Genomic DNA, 22,417 nt, shown 5'->3' on the forward strand with positions numbered 1-22,417 from the left:
ACCAAAGAGAAAAAAGCAGCACATAATAATGCAAAAAAAGCATTTGATGAATTCAACGAAAAGTTAGCAAACTTTAAAAGGAAGGAAATTTTCTTTAATCTGATAAATGGCAATAGCTACAGTAAAGCAGTAACAAGTCATATTGGTCAAAGAGTCAGTTTTTCACCTGAGATTGTGAAGGAAATAACAATGCTCACTATGCCACTTTAATTCAATACTGTATTTGGTGTACTTGGCCAGTAAAGCAAGAAAAAAAAATAACAGATTGGGTAAGGAATAAAGGGCAGGAGAGGGCAGAAGTTTGGGACCTGGGTTTGAAAATTCCAAAGCAAGCCAAACCACAGTACACAGTGGGTACAAAACTGTAAGAATTTTTTAAATCAGCAATTTATAAGAGAAACTGACAGACTACAAAGGTGGTTTCCTTTATCTTACTAAATATCTCACTTTGATATTAATTCAAATATTTAATAGAATGACCCTTTCCCAGATAATTAAAATAATTTACATTTTAAACATTTCTATGGAACATATTCTATCATTTGAAATTGAAGACCCAAACAATGTCTTGGCAAACAATAAACTGACCTCAAGTTTATCATCTGTGATCAATTCAGGGAGACTAAGTTTACTACAGCTTTCCAAGCATTAAAATAGACAATTTAAAGTATTTTTTGATTGGGGGAGGTGGGGAAAAAAGCAGAACAGAGAAATGATCAGTCAAAACACAAAATCCTGTCACTTAACATTGTAATTCACACGTTCAAGGCATCTTCCAAGTGCTGGAAACACAAGACAGTTCTCAGAAACAGTATTACAACCCATTAATAAGAAGAGCATCCAATGCATTACAACAAAAAAGCCCCTTACAAAAAGGGGTCCAATGTAGTCAGTTTTTGGACAATCCCAGTCTCTCCCATACATTCCTGGAAAAATCGCAAATAAATGTATCTTTTGGGTAACATGGCAGTCCACATCTGCCTCAGGTCAGGATCTCCCATCCACCTCAGTACTGCGGAAATGTTCCATCGATTTTTGCAGCCCAGGCCATGAGGCCCCCCACAACATCCTGAATGGTTGAAGATTCTAACTCCTGAATCGCCGTCAAGGACTGCAGGACCTTCACGGCTTTCTGGGAGTCATTGCCCAGTTTGCAAATCACATAAACTGGGAAAGCCGCCCCTTCCTGTGTGCCCTGCTTCCCTTCCCGGATTGCTTCTCCTAGGAGTTCTAAGCTCTCTGCATCCCTCCGTTCCAAATGTTTCAAAGGGATGTGTAAGGCATGAGGCAAACGACAGATGTCCACCTCCACTTGAGGCCTGACGTCCAGCAACAGGTGGGGGGAGCCCGAATCCAGAAGACGCTTATAGTCGGTGACCGAAACTCGCTCCTCTGGGCTCAGCAAGTGCAGAGAGCGGCACTTCTCAGTGGCCGAGGAGCCACAGAAGGCTTCGTAGTCCTGCAGGTCTGTCACAGTGGGCCGCTCGCCGCAAGCCGCACAATCAGGCCTGCGGCTCCGAAGCCGAATACAACGAAACTGTCCTCTGAGGGCATCAAAGATCAACAAGCTGCGACAGTAAGACGGACCCAGACCTGCTACGATCTTCAACACTTCCAACGCCTGCAAACAGCCCAGGACCCCCGTTACGACACCGAGAACCCCGCCATCCGCGCAGTTGGTCACCGTCTCCGCGGGAGGTGGTTGGGGGAATACGCAGCGATAGCAAGGCCCGCCGTCATAGTGGTACACTGTGATTTGGCCCTCAAAGCGCAGGGCGCTGGCCGACACAAGAGGTCGGCCGGCTAGCACACACGCGTCATTAACCAGGTAGCGAGTGGGCACGTTGTCAGAGCAGTCGGCTACCACGTCATAGCGGCGGATTAAGTCCAGCGCGGTGGCTGCCGTAAGCGCCTGAGCGTAGGGCACGCACTCCACCGCAGAATTGAGGCGGCGCAGCGAGGCGGCGGCCGAGAAGACCTTGGCTTGGCCGGCCAACGCCTCGCCATGCAGCACCTGGCGGGCCAAATTGCTCACTTCCACTACGTCGTAGTCCACAAGGCCAAGGCGGCCTACGCCGGCCGCCGCCAGGTACTGCGCCAGCGGACAGCCGAGCCCACCGCAGCCCACGATTAGCACGGACGCGGTGGCCAAGCGCAGCTGTCCGTGCACGCCCAGCTCAGGCAGCACTAGCTGCCGGCTATAACGCAAAATCTCATCTCGAGACAGGGCGGCCTTCGGCGGCAGGGGCGACACCGGAACCAGCCGCTCTGGCTCCTGCTCCGCCAAAAGAGCCGCCGCCAGCCTCTGCTTCAGAGAACTTAGCTCTTCCTCACGCCGGGCAACTTCAGCCTGCAAGGCGAGCACCTCCTCCTTAGAACCCATGGCGCCACTCTCGGAAGTTGTCTTAAAAGGCGTTTCCTTTTCCGGCTTAGCGCCCCTAGCGACTGGAAGAAACTAAAAGATCTTTACGGAGCATAGGAAAAAGTGATAAGTAGACATGTACTTCCTGGAGAAACCCTCATATTCAACTTTAAGGAGTCATAGTTCCTGGATATTTCTAGGCACCACGAAGATAGCCTTAAGAGAACTAGAACCCAACCACAGAGCCTGTCCCCCCCTTCCCGAATTTGGTACGGTCCGACCCGTCCCCTTCTCGAGGCGCGTTGACGTCATTCCGTTTCCGGCGTCTCGCGCAGTTCCGCCATGGCCTCCGAGGAAGCGAGCGGTAGTCCCCGTAGGTCTCGGCGGGAGTCGGAGGGGCGCGCCCGGGGACAGGACAAGTATTCAGTGCTTTTGCCCACGTACAACGAGCGCGAGAACCTACCGCTCATCGTATGGCTGCTGGTGAAAAGCTTCTCCGAGAGGTAGCGTGCCCGGCCGCCCTCCCTGAGGAATGAGATGAGCTGGCTTCGCCGGCCTGGGTGTCGGCAGTTGGTTGCGCGAGGCGGCCCTGCGCCGCCTTCCTTGGGCTCTTGAGGGAAGACCTGGGGAGAGGGCCACCCTTGGAGAAAGCAGAAGCGGATACTTCTGGGATTCTCTCCGTGTCTTGGGTTTTCATTCCTGCCCTTGGGTTTTGTGAGACAGTCTCTTAATTGTACACCCCCACCAACTCTTCCCCCCCTTCCCTCCGCCCCCGGCTGTCTTTTTCTTCTTCTTCTTCTTCTTCTTTTTTTTAAGTAGGGTTGGGCTCTCTTTTACTTGGAGCGAGGTTGAAAGCTTGACCTCACTCCTACTTCTAGATGGTCAGGATGCGGCAGGAGCCGGGAGTCTAAATGAGCACGCTCACTCCCGCCCCCGTGCTGAGTGCTTATGTAAGCATGAGGTTTGATCTCTGTGGGTTAGAGAGCTGCTGCTGGGCCGGGCAACTTCCTTGGTCACTAGTGGATGTTTGATGTGATTGTTAGAAACTAGGGCTTTTAGAGTTCGAGTTTGGAAGTGTTACACAATATTTTTTTTAAAATTTCGGGATATCTTGGTGTCAGTACGAAGTTACTTGTTTTAGGGTTATACCAATGGGATTATGTATAGATCTCTGGAGTTCTTTCCAGATCAACATATACCAACTTAGAAAATTATCTTTTTTAATTCGATAATATTCCATATGACTCATAATTTAACGAGCTGTGTCATCCCAGTGAACGCAGATTATTTCTGGAGCTTTTTTCGTTTTTTTTTTTTTTTTTGACTTTTGCTTTACAGATGAAAACAGAGACTTTGTTCACCCCATGTTTTCCACGATTTAGAAGAGTGCTGGACACATAGTGAATGCTCCTTTGGAAGAATGTTGCAACAGACACGCTCGTACTTTTACTAGTGTAGTGGGGATAAAGTCTTTAGGATGGAATTGCTGGGTCAACAGATGTGCTTAAAATTGACAGTTATTACCAAAATGCTGGGGGGTGGCGGGATAAACATATCTGTATAGGACATCCCGAGAGTGCTTGTTTCCCCACCAACAAGCCAACCTGGGCTTTATTAAACTTACATTTTTGGAAATGCTAATTGGTGAAAACCATTGCTGTTTTGACTATAATTCTTAGAATATCATAGCTATTATCATGTATATGGCTCCTCACATTTTTTTTTAATTTCTCTTTTCCTCTTTTATTTAGTTATCTTATTTTGGTTTCTGTAAGCACTTCCCACATGAGAGAAATTGTCATATAGTCGATCTTGTTTAGTTTGTCTTCTGAGTCTCAAATATTTTTTTGCTTTAATCCGAGGGAAGTTTCAAGAAGGGAACAACGATTTTCTTTTCAGGTGTAGTCGAATTAAAGGCAGCTTAGCTGGATTCCTTTAAACTACCTTACCCTCAGGTGTTCTGGGCACATTGAAGTGAGAGAAAGTATAATTTGCTAGAGTAACTTCATTTGTTTTTGAAGTATATCTTTCTCAGCATATCAGCTAGAAGCAACATCTTACATATTTTGGCTTGTAAAGCAATTGCCAAAATTAAAGCACTGTGGGAAGCTGAAGTCTAGTATTTCCTCTTAACAGATAGGCTGAGTTTAGCTTTCTTCCTAGTTTGCCGGGGCTGACTTTTTTAAGCCTTTTACAATGGAATGTGTTTTTCCTTACATGTGTTTCTAGTATAGGCAAAGAGGAAACAGTGTTGTAGGGGGGTTTTCCTGTGCTTTCCTTTACTTTCCAATTAAGTTTCCCCAAAAAATTATTTTAAAAAAAGTCTAAAATGAGGTGGGGGAAAACATAGTGATAACATGTACAACCAAGTATTGTGTTGGCTTATTTTTACAGTAGAGCAGTAACATGAAATGAATGGAGAGCCAATAGAAAGATGTTCACTTTGAAGAACATTGAAATCTTATGTAATTCTCCGTGCTTTATGTATTTAATAGTGTGAAGTAATGGGTACAACTGTTTGAAATAGTGGTGTAAGAGATTATTTTGCCATTTTAAAGAGGGTTTTTTAATGGGTGGAATGAACTCATATTTGTTCCTTATGTTATTTAAATCTATTTGGAATTAAATTTAAAAGAATATTCACTCAGCAACTCAGTCAACCTGAGATATCTTTTAAATGTACTTTTGAAATATTTTTTGTAACCAAGGTTTGATATTAAGGTCCTACAATTCCATTTCCAAAGTTGGTAAGTAAAATTTCGTGATATCCTATCATATAGAATATAGAATTGCTGTGATTTTTTTAAATTGAAGAGTATGTTTTCTGTGTGAGAATTTTTTTTAACATCTCAGGACTTTATTACAGCATTTTTCGGCAACATGCTGAGTTTGGAGGTGAAGTACTAAATGTCATTTATTTCATTTGGTAATTGAGTTTCCCTTAGTGATTAATGTGACAATAAATTTCCACTTGTACTGGTGAGGAATTAATTTAAAAAATTTTTTTTTTTATTTTGAGAATACTGTCTCCAAACAATACAGACTTTCATTTTGTTTTTTATTTTAGTGGAATCAGTTATGAAATTATAATCATAGATGATGGAAGCCCAGATGGAACAAGGGACATTGCTGAACAGTTGGAGAAGATGTATGGGTCAGACAAGATTGTAAGTCATGTGAACATTTTTCTGTCATATCACTTGTGTTTGTTTAGGGAAAAGAATGAGAAATGACAGTGCTTAAATTCAGTCAATTTTCTAGAAACTGAAATGATAAAAAGCATCTTACACACTTGGGATTCAGATGCATTTTCACTGTGCTTGAGGTTATACATGCCTTTGATACGTTGGATCAGTAATAATTGTACAGCAAGGGGTACCTGGGTGATTCAGTTGGTTAAGCCTCTGCCTTTGGCTCAGGTCATGATCCCAGGGTCCTGGGATCGAGCCCCGAATTGGCCTCCTTGCTCAGTGGGAAGCCTGCTTCTCCCTCTCCCTCTGCCTGCTGCTCCCCCTGCTTATGCACTCTCTCTCTCTCTCTCTAAAATAAATACGATCTTAAAAAAAGAAAAGTAATTGTTAAAAAGTTAATAGTTGGCCTTTGGATAAACTCTGTTTTTATGACCTACCCTGCAGATAAGTTCTCTTGAAGGGCAAAATTAAAGCATGCTCCTGAATTGACAAGGAATATTATGGAACTAGATTGCAATTAGTAACGTATGTTTTGACCTTTCGGCTTCCTTTTTTGCAACTGTAAAAGCTTATAGTTGGGTGGGCGATTGTTTTCATGGAAATTTGGCATCTTTTTATTTTTCAGAGCACTTAGCATCTTTTGTTTTACCTGTAAAGCGGTCTTATGGGAGGAGATTGACTGTTGGAGTCTTACATTTTAGATTTTCCCACTACTTTGAAGGGTGTTGTTTTTCTACTGGAGTAACTTAGATGTAGAATTCATTTTATAATGGCTTTATCATTTTTATTTTTGATCACTGGTTTATTTTTATAATGGTTTGTTTTGTAAATGTTTGAAAATACTTGTGAGCTCAACTTTAGATAAAAGCATGCAGTTAAGTCCAGATTTAATTAGAAAACACATTGTAGGCATTGGGTATTTTTTAATGTGTATAGACAAGAGTTTCTCAGTCTTGGTACCATTAACATTTGGGACCTAGTAATTCGCGGTGGGGGGATGGGGTTGGTTGGTGCAGGGGCGGGCGCTGTGTCCTGTATGTTAGAGGACATTTAGCATCATCCCTGGACTCTTAACCACTAGATGCCGTTTGCAGCCCCTCTCCCCAGGGTGACAACCAAAAATGTCTCTGGGTATCATCAAATGAGCCCTTGTGGGCAAAATTGTCCCTTCCTCCCAAAAGAGAACCATCGATATAGACATAAACCAAAAAAGTCTCTTGGAGAACCTTTATTGATATTTGCATTTTAAGAAAAGGTAATTAAGCATTAGGAAAAAAAACCTGTCACCAGGTACACACATTCTTCATTAATCCTGATAATGAAATAATTTCTATTCAGTTGGAGGAGATGTTGGTCAATAGAAGAGTTTAAGGGGCATGTGTTATTCCTACACACATGGTAAATCTTTTCTGTGCTAGTTATTCTTTCCATATCACGCATGGGCAACTCAAATGTCTGTCACACCTCCAATTCTCTAAATATCTTGTGATACACAGGAGGAGATTAAAAATTGACAGATTTCCAACCTTCTAGCAGTGACTTCTGATGATGTCAGGTTCATATTTTTGGCCAGCAGCTCCCCAGTTTTTCTTATAGAGGTGAGCCAAGGCACTGAATCACATTTGTTACTGTATAGACTACTCTGAGTTACGTGTTGTTATTTAATCTGGGAACATCAACCTGACAATATTTTGAACACCTTTGTCATAGAACTTGATTCAACCTTGAGGTATAATTGATTGATATTAGAATATGTCTATTAAATTGACCTTTTCAAATTCTAAAACTACGTAGCCCTCAAGAAGTTCCATTTTTCCCAACCCAATAAAATGCAAAATAATGAGAAAAAAAATTACATTCACTGTTATGATTTTCCTGTATTACCTGGGAAGTTCCCTGTTCCTTCATTAGTTTATGACCTTTAAATCATTTAAAATAGAAAATTGCCCATCTCCCCAACCCAGACAATATCAGGCTATGCCTTGGATAGCGCTTCCTTGCTTTGAAGTGATGTGTGTGGTTTGTTGGGATAGAAGATGGAGACAAATTATTACTGAAGTTATTTTACAATATCTGAAAATACTCACAGATGCTTTGTTTGCTAGTCTTTCAAAGTGGACGAAATGAATGTTTCAAAAAATGAAGGAAGTTCTTTTTCTTTAAACTCTGAGGAAACGAGAGTTTAAGGCACTTTCCAAGGTTACACAGCTGACAAACAGCAGAGGTGGGACTGAAGAAAAATTGGAGGCACGTGTATCCTGAGCTGTTAACCATGCTTATAAGGCAGAGGGATAGGAGATTGGGCTTCAGCCTTTCCGTGTTGAGTGCTTCTGTTACGTTTGATGTATGCTGTTTCAGCCTCCAACTAGAGGTTAATTTAAGTCACCTATGTTATTTCACAGGTTAGTCTTTTTACAGATTGTTCTTTTAATAAAATGTAATGCATATTCATTACTTTAAAAACATCTAATATAATTGTAGGATTGAAAGATTTGACTACTTTAAGAATATCGTTCATCCCTAAGTAACAAAATCTTACCTCTAACAAAAAGATCAGTACCCTGGGGCGCCTGGGTGGCTCAGTTGGTTAAGCGTCTGCCTTCAGCTCAATTATGACCCCGGGGACCTGGGGTTGAGCCCTGCTTCTTGCTCCCTGCTCAGTAGGGAGGGAGCCTGCTTTTCCCTCTCTCTTTGTTGCTCCCCCTGCTTGTGCGCTCTTTCTCTCTCTCTAATAAATAAAATCTTAAAAAAAAAAAAAATCAGTACCCTAATCAAATGTATGAAAACATAATTCTCAGGACTCCTGTGTGGCTCAGTTGGTTAAGCATCTGCTTTCAGCTGGGGTCATAGTCTCGGTCCTGGGATAGATTTCACATTGGGCTCCCCACTCAGAGGGGATCTGCTTCTCTCCTCCCCACCCCCACCAGTTGTGTTTTCTCTTGCTCATTCTCAAATAAATAAAATCTTTTTTTTTTTTTTTTAAGATTGATTTATTTATTTATTTGACGGACAGAGATCACAAGTAGGCTGAGAGGCAGGGAGAGAAAGGGGAGGGGGGAAGCAGGCTCCCTGCAGAACAGAGAGCCTGATGCGGGGCTCGATCCCAGGACGCTGGGATCATGACCTGAGCCAAAGGCAGAGGCTTTAACCCACTGAGCCACCCAGGCACCCTCAAATAAATAAAATCTTTTAAAAAAATATAATTCACAACTGTAAATGGCCAAAAATGAAAAAAAATAAAATGGAAAAATATGTGAGCCTCGCATTTCAGTGAAAAAGTTGCTGATGAAACGGACGTTGCCTTTGTGTCCCCCTCCAAGTCCCTTTTCCAGGGGACACCCCAGTCGGCAGCTTGGTGTGGCTTGCTTCAGACCTTTGTGCATGCCTGTGTATGTGTCTATATTTGTCAAACTAGGCAATGTGGCGTTCTTTGTTTTTCAACATAAATGCAATCTCCCTGTATCATTCTGTTGATTTTTTTTTTTTAAAGATTTTATTTATTTATTTGACAGACAGAGAGCACAAGCAGGCAGAGAGGCAGGCAGAGAGGAGGAAGCAGGCTTCCTGCTGAGCAGAGAGCCCGATATGGGGCTCGATCCCAGGACCCTGGGATCACGACCTGAGCCGAAGGCAGAGGCTTTAACCCACTGAGCCACCCAGGCGCCCCTCATTCTGTTGATTTTTAATTGTAGCCAAGAGATCTTTTATTGCTAAATTATCTCATTCTTTTAACTGTTCCATAGTAATCTATCATGCAGCATGGTTTATATTTTATAAAAACTTCAGAAAAAAAGATTTTTCCAACTGAAACATAGGATTATAGAAAATCTAAGGTGAACTTTAAAGGATTTGTTTTTTAGGGCAGATACCAAGTCAGTATTTTGTCAGTAATCATCAGTGACAAAAATAAAACCTGATATATCTTGTTTGATTTTGTCCAGTGAATTATAATTAGTATACATGATCGATTAAATGTCTAGTTTTTTTCTATATAAGAATTCATTGAGCAGGAATGCATTTTATCTTTGTTCCTCCCCAAGACCTACAGCAGTTCACATGAAGTTTAAAAAAAAAAAAAAAAGTAGTCTATCCTGGTTGAATTAAACTGAAAATACTTTAAGAGATTTGCAGTCTGAGGTAGCCTGCTTATACACTGGAAAATGTAGAAGAGGTTTAGATAGGCTTGGTAGTGAGTCCATGTGAGCCCCATACCTCAGAGTCAAAATCTTGGCATTCTACTTTTTTCAGAAATTTCCAGACAAAAGAAAAAAAGCTAAACCCTAAGTCAGGGTTTATATATGAAGAAAAAAAAAAGGGTAGAAAGACTAAATGATTGACAAAAAGTAAGAAGAGAAAAAAAATTTTTATTGTTAGGCCTGTAACCCTAAAATCATGTCATTGGGCCAGTAGAGAATGTAATGTCTTCCAAACATAAAGTCAGGATAAGTTGATGGAGTGATATCAGCATTTAAAATCATACAAAGAATCCAGAGAAAGAAGCATGCATATCTTTTCAGCCACTGTGATTCAACTTTTGGGATGCGAATTACAAAAATGACAGGACTCCTACAAAAGGATATATGTACAAGTATCTTTATTATAGCAATATTTGTAATGGCACATACCTGCAACTGACCTGAATGCCTTAACTAACGTATGACCATATATTGTCTGCCTTGTAACCATAAGCCTGTATTATTTTTGTGACTGAAAAAAAAAAAAAGCGGGGGTGGGGGGTGGATCAAGAACGTAAATAAATAATAAAGTCACAAAAGGGATTGAGAAAACAGATAAGGCTATCAAATCCGCAAAGGTATAGGATAAGTGAGTTAAATCCTCGGTTTTCTTAGGAGAAGGAATCAACAGCTATTGTTTAAAATGATAAAGTAACATTGTTTACCTACTGTTTTCTGGTGAATAGCACCAGGAAAAAAAAATGTTTAAAATTTGACCTGCAGGGTTGGGTTAAAAGAATATTGTTTTTCCAACTTACTAAGCTATTTGATTTGTTACTAAACACTTTTTTACCATGGCAAAAAATGTTAAACATACTGTGCTTTAAGGTCTAATAAATGCAGCTATGTTTTTGTTAAAAGGGGTAGGCACCTATAAAAAGAATTTTTATTAGATTATTTTTAGTATTTGTGTTAAAATGCTGTTTCTTACTCTTGCAGCTTCTAAGACCACGGGAGAAAAAGTTAGGCCTGGGTAAGTAGAACCTCTCGATTCTCATACCTGCTTCTCACCTTGGTAAGCTTACCCAGTGTGTATTTTCCAAATTTGGAAGAAGGCCAAAATACAGTGACCTCTGATGGTTTTTAATGATCTTAATGATGTGTATATGGTTTAACTTGAGTTGCACGTATCAGTCAGGGACCACTTGGGAAAACAGAAACCACTGTCAGCCTTTCAGTGTAGGGAATTTAATACTAAGAATCTGGTTACACAGGTGGAGGAATGCTAAGAGGCCAAATGGAATGGAACAGTGAGGCCACTCAAACTAGTAATGGTGAGAGGTTGCTCCCACCCCTAGAATGGAGCAACAATAGGAGGAGATGGTGTTTTTGGAGCCCAGGAACCCAGGCTATTTAGAAGGGGCTGGAAGGATGAAGTAGGGGATACCTGGCAGGAGCTAGAGCCGTGGAGGATACCCAGTCAGTGCTGGGAGGCAGAGTAGGAGAGGGGACACATAGTTTTCCTTTTCTGTCTCCTGGAAACTATCCCTCTTGCCTCCCGAAGCTATCCGACAGCCAGTTGAGGAGAGTACATGGGAACTATAGTTCCATGCAATGTAGAACAGGGTAGAGCAGGGCCAGAGAAGGGATCTGAGGGCAAATGTTTTGGACCAGCATGCTGTGTTAGCTATAAATCTTTGAACATTTCTTTGTAAGTAGTAAAAAGTTACTCTTTATTTAAAAAAAAAAACTTTTCTGGCTTTTAAAATCTTAGATGAACTTAATCATTCTGAAATGAGTATCTCAGTACCTTTATTTCTGGGCTGGTTACAGTTCCTTAGATTAAGAAGTAGTATAATTTTACTGAAAAATGGGGAGAGCATGGAAGAAGCACAGTTCTTAAAATTTTGAGTATTTGCTGCTGTCTTGAAGACCATTTCTCTGGCAATCATCAAGTGCTCTGAGTATCTGAACCCAGAGGTTCTTTGAAATTGAAATAATGGAAACTGCCATGAAAGCAACCAGGAATTCCTGACGAGTCCGTGGAAATCCAAAAAGCTGTGATCCTCACTCTTTAGCAAAAGCAGTTAGACTAGTTCACCATTGCTAATAAGATACTGTGGGGGTTTGGAACTAGGGAATGTGGGACTCCCCAAATCCCCACTTACCCTTACCTGTCAGGTCCCTGGGGGACTTCTAGGCATGAAGGGAGCTAAGTAATTGCTGGCTGTGTCTTTGACCCCAAATACCAGATCCCTCTAGTGTACTAAGCTTACAGTGGAGACTACACTTGGGAAAGCTTTTGTGGAAGTGGGCCAGGAGTGATGGGAAGAGCAGAAGCAGGGAAACACTTTTAGGTAGAGAGCTGAGCTTCAGAAGGTGGTGCCTGGGACTAAGGTGAAGTGGCAGATGAAAGAATGGAATGGAGAGATGTTTTTGACTGAGAATAAATAGGATTTAATTATAGTTTAGTATCACCTTTAAGGGACTGATGTATGCTTTTCAGGTGCTTAATTTCACATGTATATGTAAGCATTTCTGATGGCTTTCTTTAGTGGATATATTCTCATTTCCAGGAACTGCATATATTCACGGAATGAAACATGCCACAGGAAACTACATAATTATTATGGATGCTGATCTCTCACACCATGTAAGTGGTATCTTTCTTTATTCGGCTATTTGTGGTAGTCTAAGCCTATTTTACTGACTTAATGTTTATTTTTTCTAAATTTCAGCCAAAATTTATTCCTGAATTCATTAGGTAGGTATTTTTAATATTTGAAAGAATTGTGATTCAAATCATTTATATTACTTTAATATTTGACTTATTTTCATTTTTTACTAATTAAAAATGCACATGCTATTTTAAGTTTGCTGTCAGAAATGAAACCAACATATAAATCTGAGCCTCATGACTATAGATTTGTGGCTAAATAATGTATTTTAGGGACTCTCAATTCTCCCAGACCACAGGAAAAGATGGAAGGTGACTTCCATGTTAATGGAATTAAGCCCTACATCATAAGGGTAAAACACTATGAACAAGTAGGGTTTATTCCAAGAGGGCCAGAATGGTTCATCATCAGGAAATCATCCGCATAATTTATCATATTAGCAAAGAAAGCAGCATGATTAAGTTTGTAGGTGCCTAAAGGTATTTGATAAACTGTACTAGCCACTTCTAATAAAACTTGAAAACAGAAATAAAAAGAAACCATTTAAACTTGATAAAGACAACCCAGCCCTAAGACAGACATCTTACTAAATGGTGAAATGTTGAATCATTAATAAACGCATTGAGGCAGGCATGCCAGCTGTCATTATATGTGGACGTTTTAAGTGATGTAAGAACAAGAATTTAGTATGAATATTAAGTAAGGATACAAAGTGGTATTTATTTGCAGGCAGTATGGTTGTATTCTTAGAAACTCTAAGGGCACCTGATGGCTCAGTTGTTAAGTGTGTGCCTTCGGCTGAGGTCATGATCCCAGAGTCCTGGGATCGAGTCCCACATCAGGCTCCTTACTCAGCATGGAATCTGCTTCTCTCTCTCCCTCTGCCCCTCCCCCTGCTGGTGCTTTCTCTTTCTTGCTCTCTCTCTGTCAAATAAATAAATAAAACCTTTAAAAAAAAAAAAAAGAATCCAAGACAACATGAAACCTCTTAGAATAAGAATTTGGAACTGTTTTCAGTGTAAGCTAAATATACTAAAACAGAATTAGGTAATGTTACTCTCCTGTTTTGATTAGTTCAGTGAGTTCTCATTAGAGAGAAACTTTAAAAAGAAACTTTTCCTTGCCCCTCAAACAGCTACGTGATCTGGCCCCTGCGTCCCTTTCTGAGCTCATCTTGTGCCCCTCCTCTCTACCCCCTCTGCGGCAGGCATGCTCCTTCCATTTCTGTGTCACACGGAGCACTGTGTTCTTTGCCTAAAATGCTCTTTCCCTGCTCCTTAATAGCTAGCTATTCTCATTCTTTGATCTCTGCATAAGGTCGCCTCAGAGATCTCTTTCTGCTTATATATCTAATTCCCAAGAGCCCCTTTGACCTGAGAAGGAAATGGAACCAGGGGAATAGAAAATGGGTGAAAGCTAGAAACAAGCCCTATGTAGAAGAAAGACCAATGGCTATGAAGCCCAAGGGAAGACACCCTGGGATGTTGGCAGGGAAACACAAAGTGAAATAATTGTGGCAGTATTTTATTACCCATTATTTTGTCATAATTACAAACATAAAGAGCAACACATCTAGCACGGATAAGATGGTGGGAAGTGGACACACCCAAATATTGCTGGAGAAGTGTGAGTTGCTACAACCTTCTTGGAAAGTAATTTCTGGTGATACCTGTTCAAAATACTTGTAAGCTTTGTTTTAGCAATTCTCTTATGTTCCACTTTGGGTTGTATAAGCACCAGGATGTAAGTTTATAAGAACGTTGTCACACTGTTCATTGTGGTTGTGGTGTTGGGAGTTGGGAGACCCACCATGAAAACAACCATACAAGTATACGGGTCCAATGTTCCATGGGATATTTTTGCAGCTATTAGAAAAAATGGGGAAATTCTCTGTTGACCTCCAGGGATGTCCATGATTCCATTATGTATATCGTTAACTGACAAAAGGCAAGTTGCAGAATATACTTTTTTGGTTTCCAATTTTGTTAAAGCAACTAAAATCCCTGGGGCTTTGTATTTTTCTGCAAAGAGAAAGGTCTGGAAGGTTACCAGGCTGTTGTAGCACTGTTTACTTATTAATAGGGCCAAGAACCAAATGGAGGGAGATTACATTTTAGGATGGTTTCACATGGTACCATCAGCAAGTACTACTATTTTTTAGTTTTAGAAATTAATAAAGGAAAAATATCAGGTCTGAAAATCTTACATTGAAAGATTTTAGTTCATCTGTTTTCTTGGCATTGTTTTTCCTATGCAAATCTTAAAAGTTCATTTTGTGTAGCTCGTGAAAATAAGTATTGAAAGCTCAGTAGCTTTTTCTAATTGACAGCTAATGTATTTTTTTCTTCAGGAAGCAGAAGGAGGGTAATTTTGACATTGTCTCTGGAACTCGCTACAAAGGAAATGGAGGCGTATATGGCTGGGATTTGAAAAGAAAAATAATCAGGTATAGACGTGCTGCAGTTTCTCTAGTATTTATTGTACCTACTGGGAGTGTGTTTATGACAGGTATTTGGATTACTCACCATGCTGCCTTGGGATTTCTGGGATCGGATTGTTAACTTCCAATATATACTCCCAGATAGCTCCTTATGTACAAATTGTCCTATGATTAAAGTATTTTATTTTGAATATTTGTCACTAAGGAAAAATCAGCATAAGCCTTTGAACCTTTGTTAGAAATGGTCTAATTCAGCAAAATTGATTCTGTACCTTCAGCTTTAAGTGAACTATTCATCTGTATTTTGGGACTGAGTAGTTTTGTGTACACACACACACACACACAAGAGAGAGAGGGTCCATAATCAAAGGATGGGGAAGGAGAATCCACTTCTTGATTGGAAGACTCACAAAGAATTTCTGACCTTATTTAATCTATATCACCTTTTTGTGGTGGTTGAGAAGATGAAATCTATAAGGGATCTATGTAGCTTCCTGCTTAATACATGACAGCATACCTCTACAGATGTAAAGGTATGCCTTTACTAATATTTACTAAATATTTACTAATATTAGTGTTTTTTATGACCCTTTTCATTCCTATTGAAGATTTTGTTAAGTTAATCACAGTTCTGCCTCTTAACTGTGGAACCTTGGGAAAGTCATTTAAGACCTGTAAGAGCCTCAATGTTTGGTGAAATGAAGGGGTTGGATAAAACAGTGGTTTTTAATCCTGCCGCATATTGGAATCACATAGAGAGAAAATCGTACACTACTCTTCCCTGTCATTTTCCCTTTCTCGTGTGCGCACGCACACTGTAGACCATGCAAATGGATCTCCACGGGTGGGGCAGAACCATCAGTATTTTTCACAGGCTCTCCAGAGGATTCTATTGTGCAGCCAGTGTTGAGAACAACAAGTGAGTAATCTCTCAGGCCCTCTGAATTTGGTCATCACAGCTCCCACTTTAAAATTAAGGAGTCCCAAGTTGTATTGAGGTGTGTTTGTCATTAGTTGTTAATGTCTGCACTGACTGAAATATATACTCCTGAGAAAGATTACATAATCACTTGCCCATGGACTCCTTTGTATGAACTAGAATTTTAATCCAAGCCCATCTGACTCTTGCTGCATTTTAATTTAAAAACCCCAATTTAGAGATATAGTCACTGATTTGAGGTACAAATGTGTATGTATACATACATGTATATACCTATACGCTCAGTTTCCTTTGATTAAACCCATTTTGAAGGGTAAACTATGTCCTAGAATTTTGTTATTAGAAGCAATTTGAAAGGGAAAATGTTTTTGTAAGCTATTATCCCAGCTATAGCCCTAACCATTGTAAAAATAATCTTTCCTAGGGAGGGCCTTGGTAGTTACCTTGGCTTTGGAGAGAAACTATTCTTTCCAGACTGCCTCAGAAAACTTTTTTTTTTTTCTCAATCGGAGCTCACTAAAATAGCTGTAATACAAAAGTCACTTTTTTCCAAGGGCACTTCAGATCTTTTCGAAATGTTAATCATTGGTATTAGTAATAGCTTGAAACTGATACTTAGTTTTGTTTGAAGCACATACGTTGTCATTGTTAGGGCCAGGATGTCTCTGCTAAAATTTATTTGTTAAAATACTTTACCCTCAAATTGTTGGTATTTGGAGGTGGGGCCTTTGGGAGGTAATTAAATTTAGTGATCATGGGGCACTCATGGTGGAATTAGTGCCCTTTCCAGAAGAGACCAGAGGGCTTGGCTTTTGTTGCCCTCTTCTTCTGTGAGAGCACACAGCAGAAAGACAGCCCTGTGTATGCCAAGAAGGGGGTTCTCACCAGGAACCACCTCTGCTGCACCTTGATCTTGGACTTCGCAGCCTTCAGAACTGGGAGAAATAAATATCTGTCATTTAAGCCACGCAGTCTGTGGTCTTTAGTTACAGCGGCCCAAGTAGAAAGAAACAGTTTCGGAATGAACATTTTGTTCAATTTCCAGAGATTGCCAAAAACCAAAACTCTTGCCCATTTGCATACCTTCTTTTTAAAAAAAGTGCCATTATTATGCAGACTGACCTGTTGCCTAATTGAAACCCATGATCCCTTGTGCTTATTAGAATCTGAAAAGGAAACTCCAAATCCCCGATTCCTTTTGCTTTCTGAGAGATGGTCATAATTCTAAATGAGGACTGGTAGCAAATATGCAAATTGAGTTAAAAATCCGTTATCTTTCTTACCTAAAGTTTAGAAGAATGATTATTTTATAGGTCCTCTCTAAGTGTCACATTCGGAGAATATAAGTCCCCATTTCCTCAAAAATGAGAATATCAGATCCTTTACTAACTAAAATTTCTATAAAATTGACGTGTTTGTAAAATAGTGTTGCATTTATGAAATTAGTGTAACGGTTTTAGCACTCTGACCCTGGTTGTGTTTCTCTTGTTTAGAAAATGTATTATATAAAGAAAATCTAATTGTTTTATTTAAACAGCCGCGGGGCCAATTTTATAACACAGATTTTGCTCAGACCAGGAGCATCTGATTTAACAGGAAGTTTCAGGTACAGTAAAAACTGTAATTTTATTTTTTCTATTATTAACTTCTTATCTGAATTTCTTAGTATGCAGTGACTTATTTTTAAGAAATGCTTTTAATTTCTATCACATTTTTGTTCCAGAACATAACAAAGATAGACTGAAATTCCTTAAAAGTTGCTAATGAGGGAAGCCTGGGTGGTTCAGTCGATTAAGCCACTAACTTAGGCTCAGGTCATGATCCTGGGGTCCTGGGATCGAGTCCACCTCGGGCTCCTTGCTCAGTGGGGAACCTGCTTTTCCCTCTGCCTCTGGCTGCCACTCTGCCTGCTTGTGCTCTCTCTCTCGTAAATAAATAAGTAAAATGTTTAAGAAATTGCTAATGAGGCCTGAGCATCTTCTTAAAGGAAATGTACTTTGTAAGGAGCATCAAAGGTAGGGCTTAGGTTAGTGTGCTTGTTAGTATTCACATTGGTACTCAGCCCCTAGTGGGGGCCTTAGGGGGCCAAGGTTGCTGCTTAATCCACTTCTTATTCAGAACATTGCTATCATTGGTGATAGGCTCCAAAGAACAGCACTTCTTCCAGCAACTTTCTGCAATTCATATGAATATTGTTGCTCTGTCCACAGAAAAGCTTAAAATAGTTCATGGTTAGGGTGTTTGCAGTTACCTTGCTCTCTGTATTTTTAATTTAAAAAAATTATTGTTAGAACAAAGCCTTCTTCCAGGTTGGGGGAAGGGTAATTTTTGTTTGTTTTGGCAGGTGATATTTTTAATTTTAGTCTTGCTATAGAAGATGAACTGTTTTGTATGACCATGTATTATTTGGCATTTGCTTTTTTCCATTAAATAATGTTAATTCTTTGGTCCTTTGTCAGAATTGACACACAAAGTTAAGACAGGAATCTAGGCATTGCAGGATTGAGGCAATCCTGGTAGGATACAGCTATCACCAATTGAGGTCACAGAGACCTGCAATGGGCAGATGCACAGGCCAAACATGGAGCACATCAGATTCACAAAGTAAGAGACAGGAGCTGGGAAGTCCTGTGGATGAACCCAGTCACTTTCTTCAGGAGCTCCCCGTTAAGTCCTCTAAAGGGACTGTGTTTATCTCAAGGAATTTATTTAGTACATCTTGGGAAATAGAAGCTGCTCAGACATTTATGAGGAAACACTTGTTAATTACTGGGTTTGCTCTTGTCATCTACTTTATATTAATTAATCATCATCTGTCAACTCTATTGTTCGAATATTTGGAATGGTTTCTCTTCATACAACTTTAATTTTAAGAAAATTTAAAAGCTTAAAACGGTGGTTCTACTTCAAATGATTCACTTTATCCTATTTTTATAATTTGTGGTAGTATGGTAAGGAAATAATTCCCTAAAAGATACTAAGAATTCGTTTTCAAAACTATTCTAAATTATTTACCAAAGATTGCATGACCATTCCCGTTCAGGACAAGTGTATCCTAATCATAGGCTGTGACAGTTTTTCTGCATGCAAACGGCTAGTGAAAAGTTGTAGGTTTTATAAATACCAGTGGACTTTTATAAAGGGTACGTGTAGCAAGTGTATTTACCTAGGTATTCATGTGTATTTTGCTTTCTCACAGGTTATACCGAAAAGAAGTTCTACAGAAATTAATAGAAAAATGTGTTTCTAAAGGCTATGTGTTCCAGATGGAGATGATTGTTCGGGCAAGACAGTTGAATTACACTATTGGCGAGGTAGGCAAACTGCTGGTAAATAGAGTGCCGTATCCCTTGTAGGAAACAGTAGGTTTAGACTATAATAAAAAGTTTAACTTGCACAACTACTAAATAAATGTGGGAGGCTTCTAGTTGTTTGGAACGTCCATGCACTAAAGGGTGAAAATTCACTTTTGAATTAACTACATTGACCCTACCAGGATTTAAAACATTAATAAAAGGCATCATTCCCTTTTAAAGAATTAAAAGTTATTGGTAGGTTCTGCATCTTGCCCTTTCTTCTGACCACTCAGCACTGTGGGATGAGTGTGTTTGCTCCTTTTCCTCTTTCCATAGCCAAGAACCACTCTAATGATGAATCCGTTTGCCATTTTCCATGAAGAGGACAGGAGTTAATGGGGGCGGGAGGTGGTCAGTAATATTTACAGCTAGCTTTTGAGCTCTTAGGAAGGGCTCTCCTCCTTTAACACTAATGTTCCTACTTATAGCAAGAAAATAACTAGAATGCCATGTCTCCATGGAAGTGTCAAGATTTTTAATTTAACACTAAAACATAGTAACATAAATTGAACGGACTACTGAAAAAATTTAGTGAAAGGCTTTTACTTTGGAGTATAGATTTTTTTCTTGAAATATTGGTTGAAACAGGTCAACAGCTTAATATTCAGGATCATTGCTTTTCAAATGGTTTTAGATTTGGTTCATTTGATCTTTTTTTAGGTAACGAAATGGTTAACTTTAAAGATTTGGATGTACAGTTGCTATAACAACTATATATAACACATAACTTCTGAACTTACTTGAAGGGCTGTTTGTACTGCATTGGTGTATGCTTGCTATGCTTCCTTTTTAATATTTTTGAAGACTGACTTAACGTGTGTTTTTTTAACCAGGTTCCAATATCATTTGTGGATCGTGTTTACGGTGAATCCAAATTGGGAGGAAATGAAATAGTCTCTTTCTTGAAAGGATTATTGACCCTCTTTGCTACTACATAAAAGAAAGTTACTCATTATACTTATCATGTTGATTTCATTTAAACATAAAAGAAGGCTGGTTGCTGATTTTTATAAAATGTACTCTTAGAGCATAAATCATAAGGTAAGGTAAATTTCATACAAATCTTTTATCTGAGGAAACTCCATTTTGTATGTCAAGTGAAATTAGAAAAATGAGCAGTGTTCTCAATTTTCATTTGATTTTGCTATATTAAGACTTGTAAATAAATATACATGGGTTTTTGTTTTTTGTTTTTTTTTTTCTCCAGAAACTATTGCTGCTTTCATTAGAGTATGTGCAGAATTTTGTACATGGGGAAGATTTTGAAGTATATAAAGAACTGGACTCATAGTTCTTTGTAATAGATGTCAGAAGCAAGAAAAATGTTAATTATATTCATGAAATATATATGGCTATTTCTGTATTAATGAATAAGTAGACACCTCTGCCCCTTCTTCAAAAATGTATCTCAAATTTCTTAAACTGCATAAAATATGTTTAGGTCATGAATTTAGAGTTGGGCTGTTTGTAGCTCTTGAATTGATGGGAAGGATTTCTTCTGTCACAGCAAGTCTATTTAACATACTGTGAATTGGAAACGTGACATCTCTTGATTGCATAGCTACTATTTTTTCTATCCTGAGCAATAACTTCTATCAGTAAGAAAAAAATACTGATGACATTAAGGCATCAGTATTTTGATGACTTCGAGACTTAGTTGCTATAGTAATTTTTAAACCTCTTGCTAAGTTGTAAGTGTTCCGCCAGTTAAAATGCTCCTTAAGTTTAAGCTGTTCATGAAAGCCAGCACAAATGTTCTGTTTACCTACCTTCTCTAACCTAAGTGTTTCCAAAAAAAAGATAAATTTCTGACTGTAGCATAGCTTATGGAACTCATAGTACCTTTTAAATTTGGGGGAAGGCATACTTTGAGCAAATAAGCTTAAGATCAAGTTGATTGTCCTTTGCAAGTAAAAGGAAGAGACCCCTCTAAGTTATTTAATAAGCATATTTATTGAATAGTCTTCTTAATTACGTTTTCCTGGCTTAATTTGGATGCTAAAGAAATTTAAAATCAGCTTTTTCCCTTGCATTTCTAACAGATCCTACCAGAAATTAATACCAGACTATAAAACCTTTGGTGTCATTTTGAACATTACCTACTCCCATAGTTGAATCCATAGGACACATTCCAATAAGGACCTCTACTATTCTGTTTCCCTTTTATAGAGCTGTGTAGCCAGCCAGCACACCAGGGACCCACCTTCCTGGGGGAAATGACTTCTTTCATCATTAATAACTAGAAAATTCATCACTGTTTGATGTAGAATTACCTAACGTAATAGAAATATAATACCCTTTTTTGGTTGTTGAGTGTTTAGATTCTCTTCTTCTTCATCTAAACCCAAAGTTTTTATTGTCGAGTGTGTGGAGCAGAGATTAAGTAAGTACCTCAGAGAACTCACTATAAGTATTGCCTTCTCAAACCCCAGGAGAGTAGATAGCTATCTTTTGCCTTTTTAATCTTTTTGATTCTTAATTCCAGTCACAACACTGTCACTACTGGAATTGATAGTAGAGAAAGCATTTGAACAGTGAGACTTTCATCATGTAGCAGTTATTTAGAAAAGAATCTGAACTATTTAGATGGTATTTTTTTAGTAAATCTGATGATTTAAGCACTAAAAATCTTAAAACATTTATATGTGAACCTAGCATCTCTTTAATTTTTAAATTAGGTCAAGGATGAAATCCAGATGTTTTCCCTTTGTATTTATTTGTATTACCACTCTATGAAATCTAAGTATATCTAAGGACAACTGAACTTGTGATAAATTTTGCTTATTTCATAGTTGCTTTTGCCTGTCTTCTGTAACATGTAATTAGATTCTTCATCTTTGTTTCTCTAAATCAAATGCTTTGGTGCCACCACCCCCACCCCCCTTTTTTTTAACTTCTCCAGTTCTTGTTTCCCCTTGAAATACTGATTTGGCTTTCAGAAATTAGTGAAATTCTGTGTTGGATGAAATGGCTTGTTTAAACCTGCTAACTGAAGTCTTCACTGAGCTATGTGTAACCACAACTAGTACTACTTTCAATTATGTCCGAATCTTTGGGGATGTTAAGTATGATTTGAAACTATCTTAACTTGAAATTTAGAGAAACAGCCAAAGATCAGTGTATTTACAGAGCACACACTTTAAGAAAACAGGCTTGGTTAATCCTTCCTCATGGTGTTCATGACTCTTCAGTATGTTTAGCTAATAACATACTCTCAGATGCACTCTACTCCGAAAGGTGGGTTCAGAAACGAGGTAATGTGTTGGTTGGGATTG

The 22,417-nt window shown here is 39.1% G+C and overlaps 2 protein-coding genes across 3 annotated transcripts; one reads left to right on the forward strand and one right to left on the reverse strand.

The window, feature by feature from the left end:
* Nucleotides 1-202: 202 nt before the first annotated feature.
* Nucleotides 203-2,385, reverse strand: MOCS3 (molybdenum cofactor synthesis 3). Its single transcript, XM_080814109.1, has one exon. The coding sequence runs from the start codon at nucleotides 2,381-2,383 to the stop codon at nucleotides 1,007-1,009; it is 1,377 nt and encodes a 458-aa protein (XP_080670235.1). The 5' UTR covers nucleotides 2,384-2,385; the 3' UTR covers nucleotides 203-1,006.
* Nucleotides 2,386-2,701: 316 nt separating this feature from the next.
* On the forward strand, nucleotides 2,702-21,930 carry DPM1 (dolichyl-phosphate mannosyltransferase subunit 1, catalytic). 2 transcript variants are annotated; one of them, XR_013967362.1, is made up of 10 exons: nucleotides 2,705-2,865; nucleotides 5,430-5,529; nucleotides 10,728-10,761; nucleotides 12,305-12,381; nucleotides 12,467-12,492; nucleotides 14,757-14,852; nucleotides 17,324-17,392; nucleotides 18,986-19,100; nucleotides 19,976-20,183; nucleotides 20,350-21,930. XR_013967362.1 is itself a non-coding variant. In XM_080812814.1 (9 exons), exons 1-9 carry the CDS (start codon nucleotides 2,705-2,707, stop codon nucleotides 20,078-20,080), a joined length of 783 nt encoding a protein of 260 aa, XP_080668940.1. In that variant the 5' UTR covers nucleotides 2,702-2,704; the 3' UTR covers nucleotides 20,081-20,326. The 2 variants fall into 2 exon arrangements, 1 of the variants encoding a protein (XP_080668940.1); XM_080812814.1 differs by lacking the exon at nucleotides 20,350-21,930 and having other exon boundaries at nucleotides 2,702-2,865; nucleotides 19,976-20,326.
* The last annotated feature ends 487 nt before the right edge of the window (nucleotides 21,931-22,417 follow it).

Source organism: Martes martes (genome assembly GCF_963455335.1).
Source record: "Martes martes genome assembly, chromosome: 9".
Lineage (NCBI taxonomy): Eukaryota > Metazoa > Chordata > Mammalia > Carnivora > Mustelidae > Martes > Martes martes.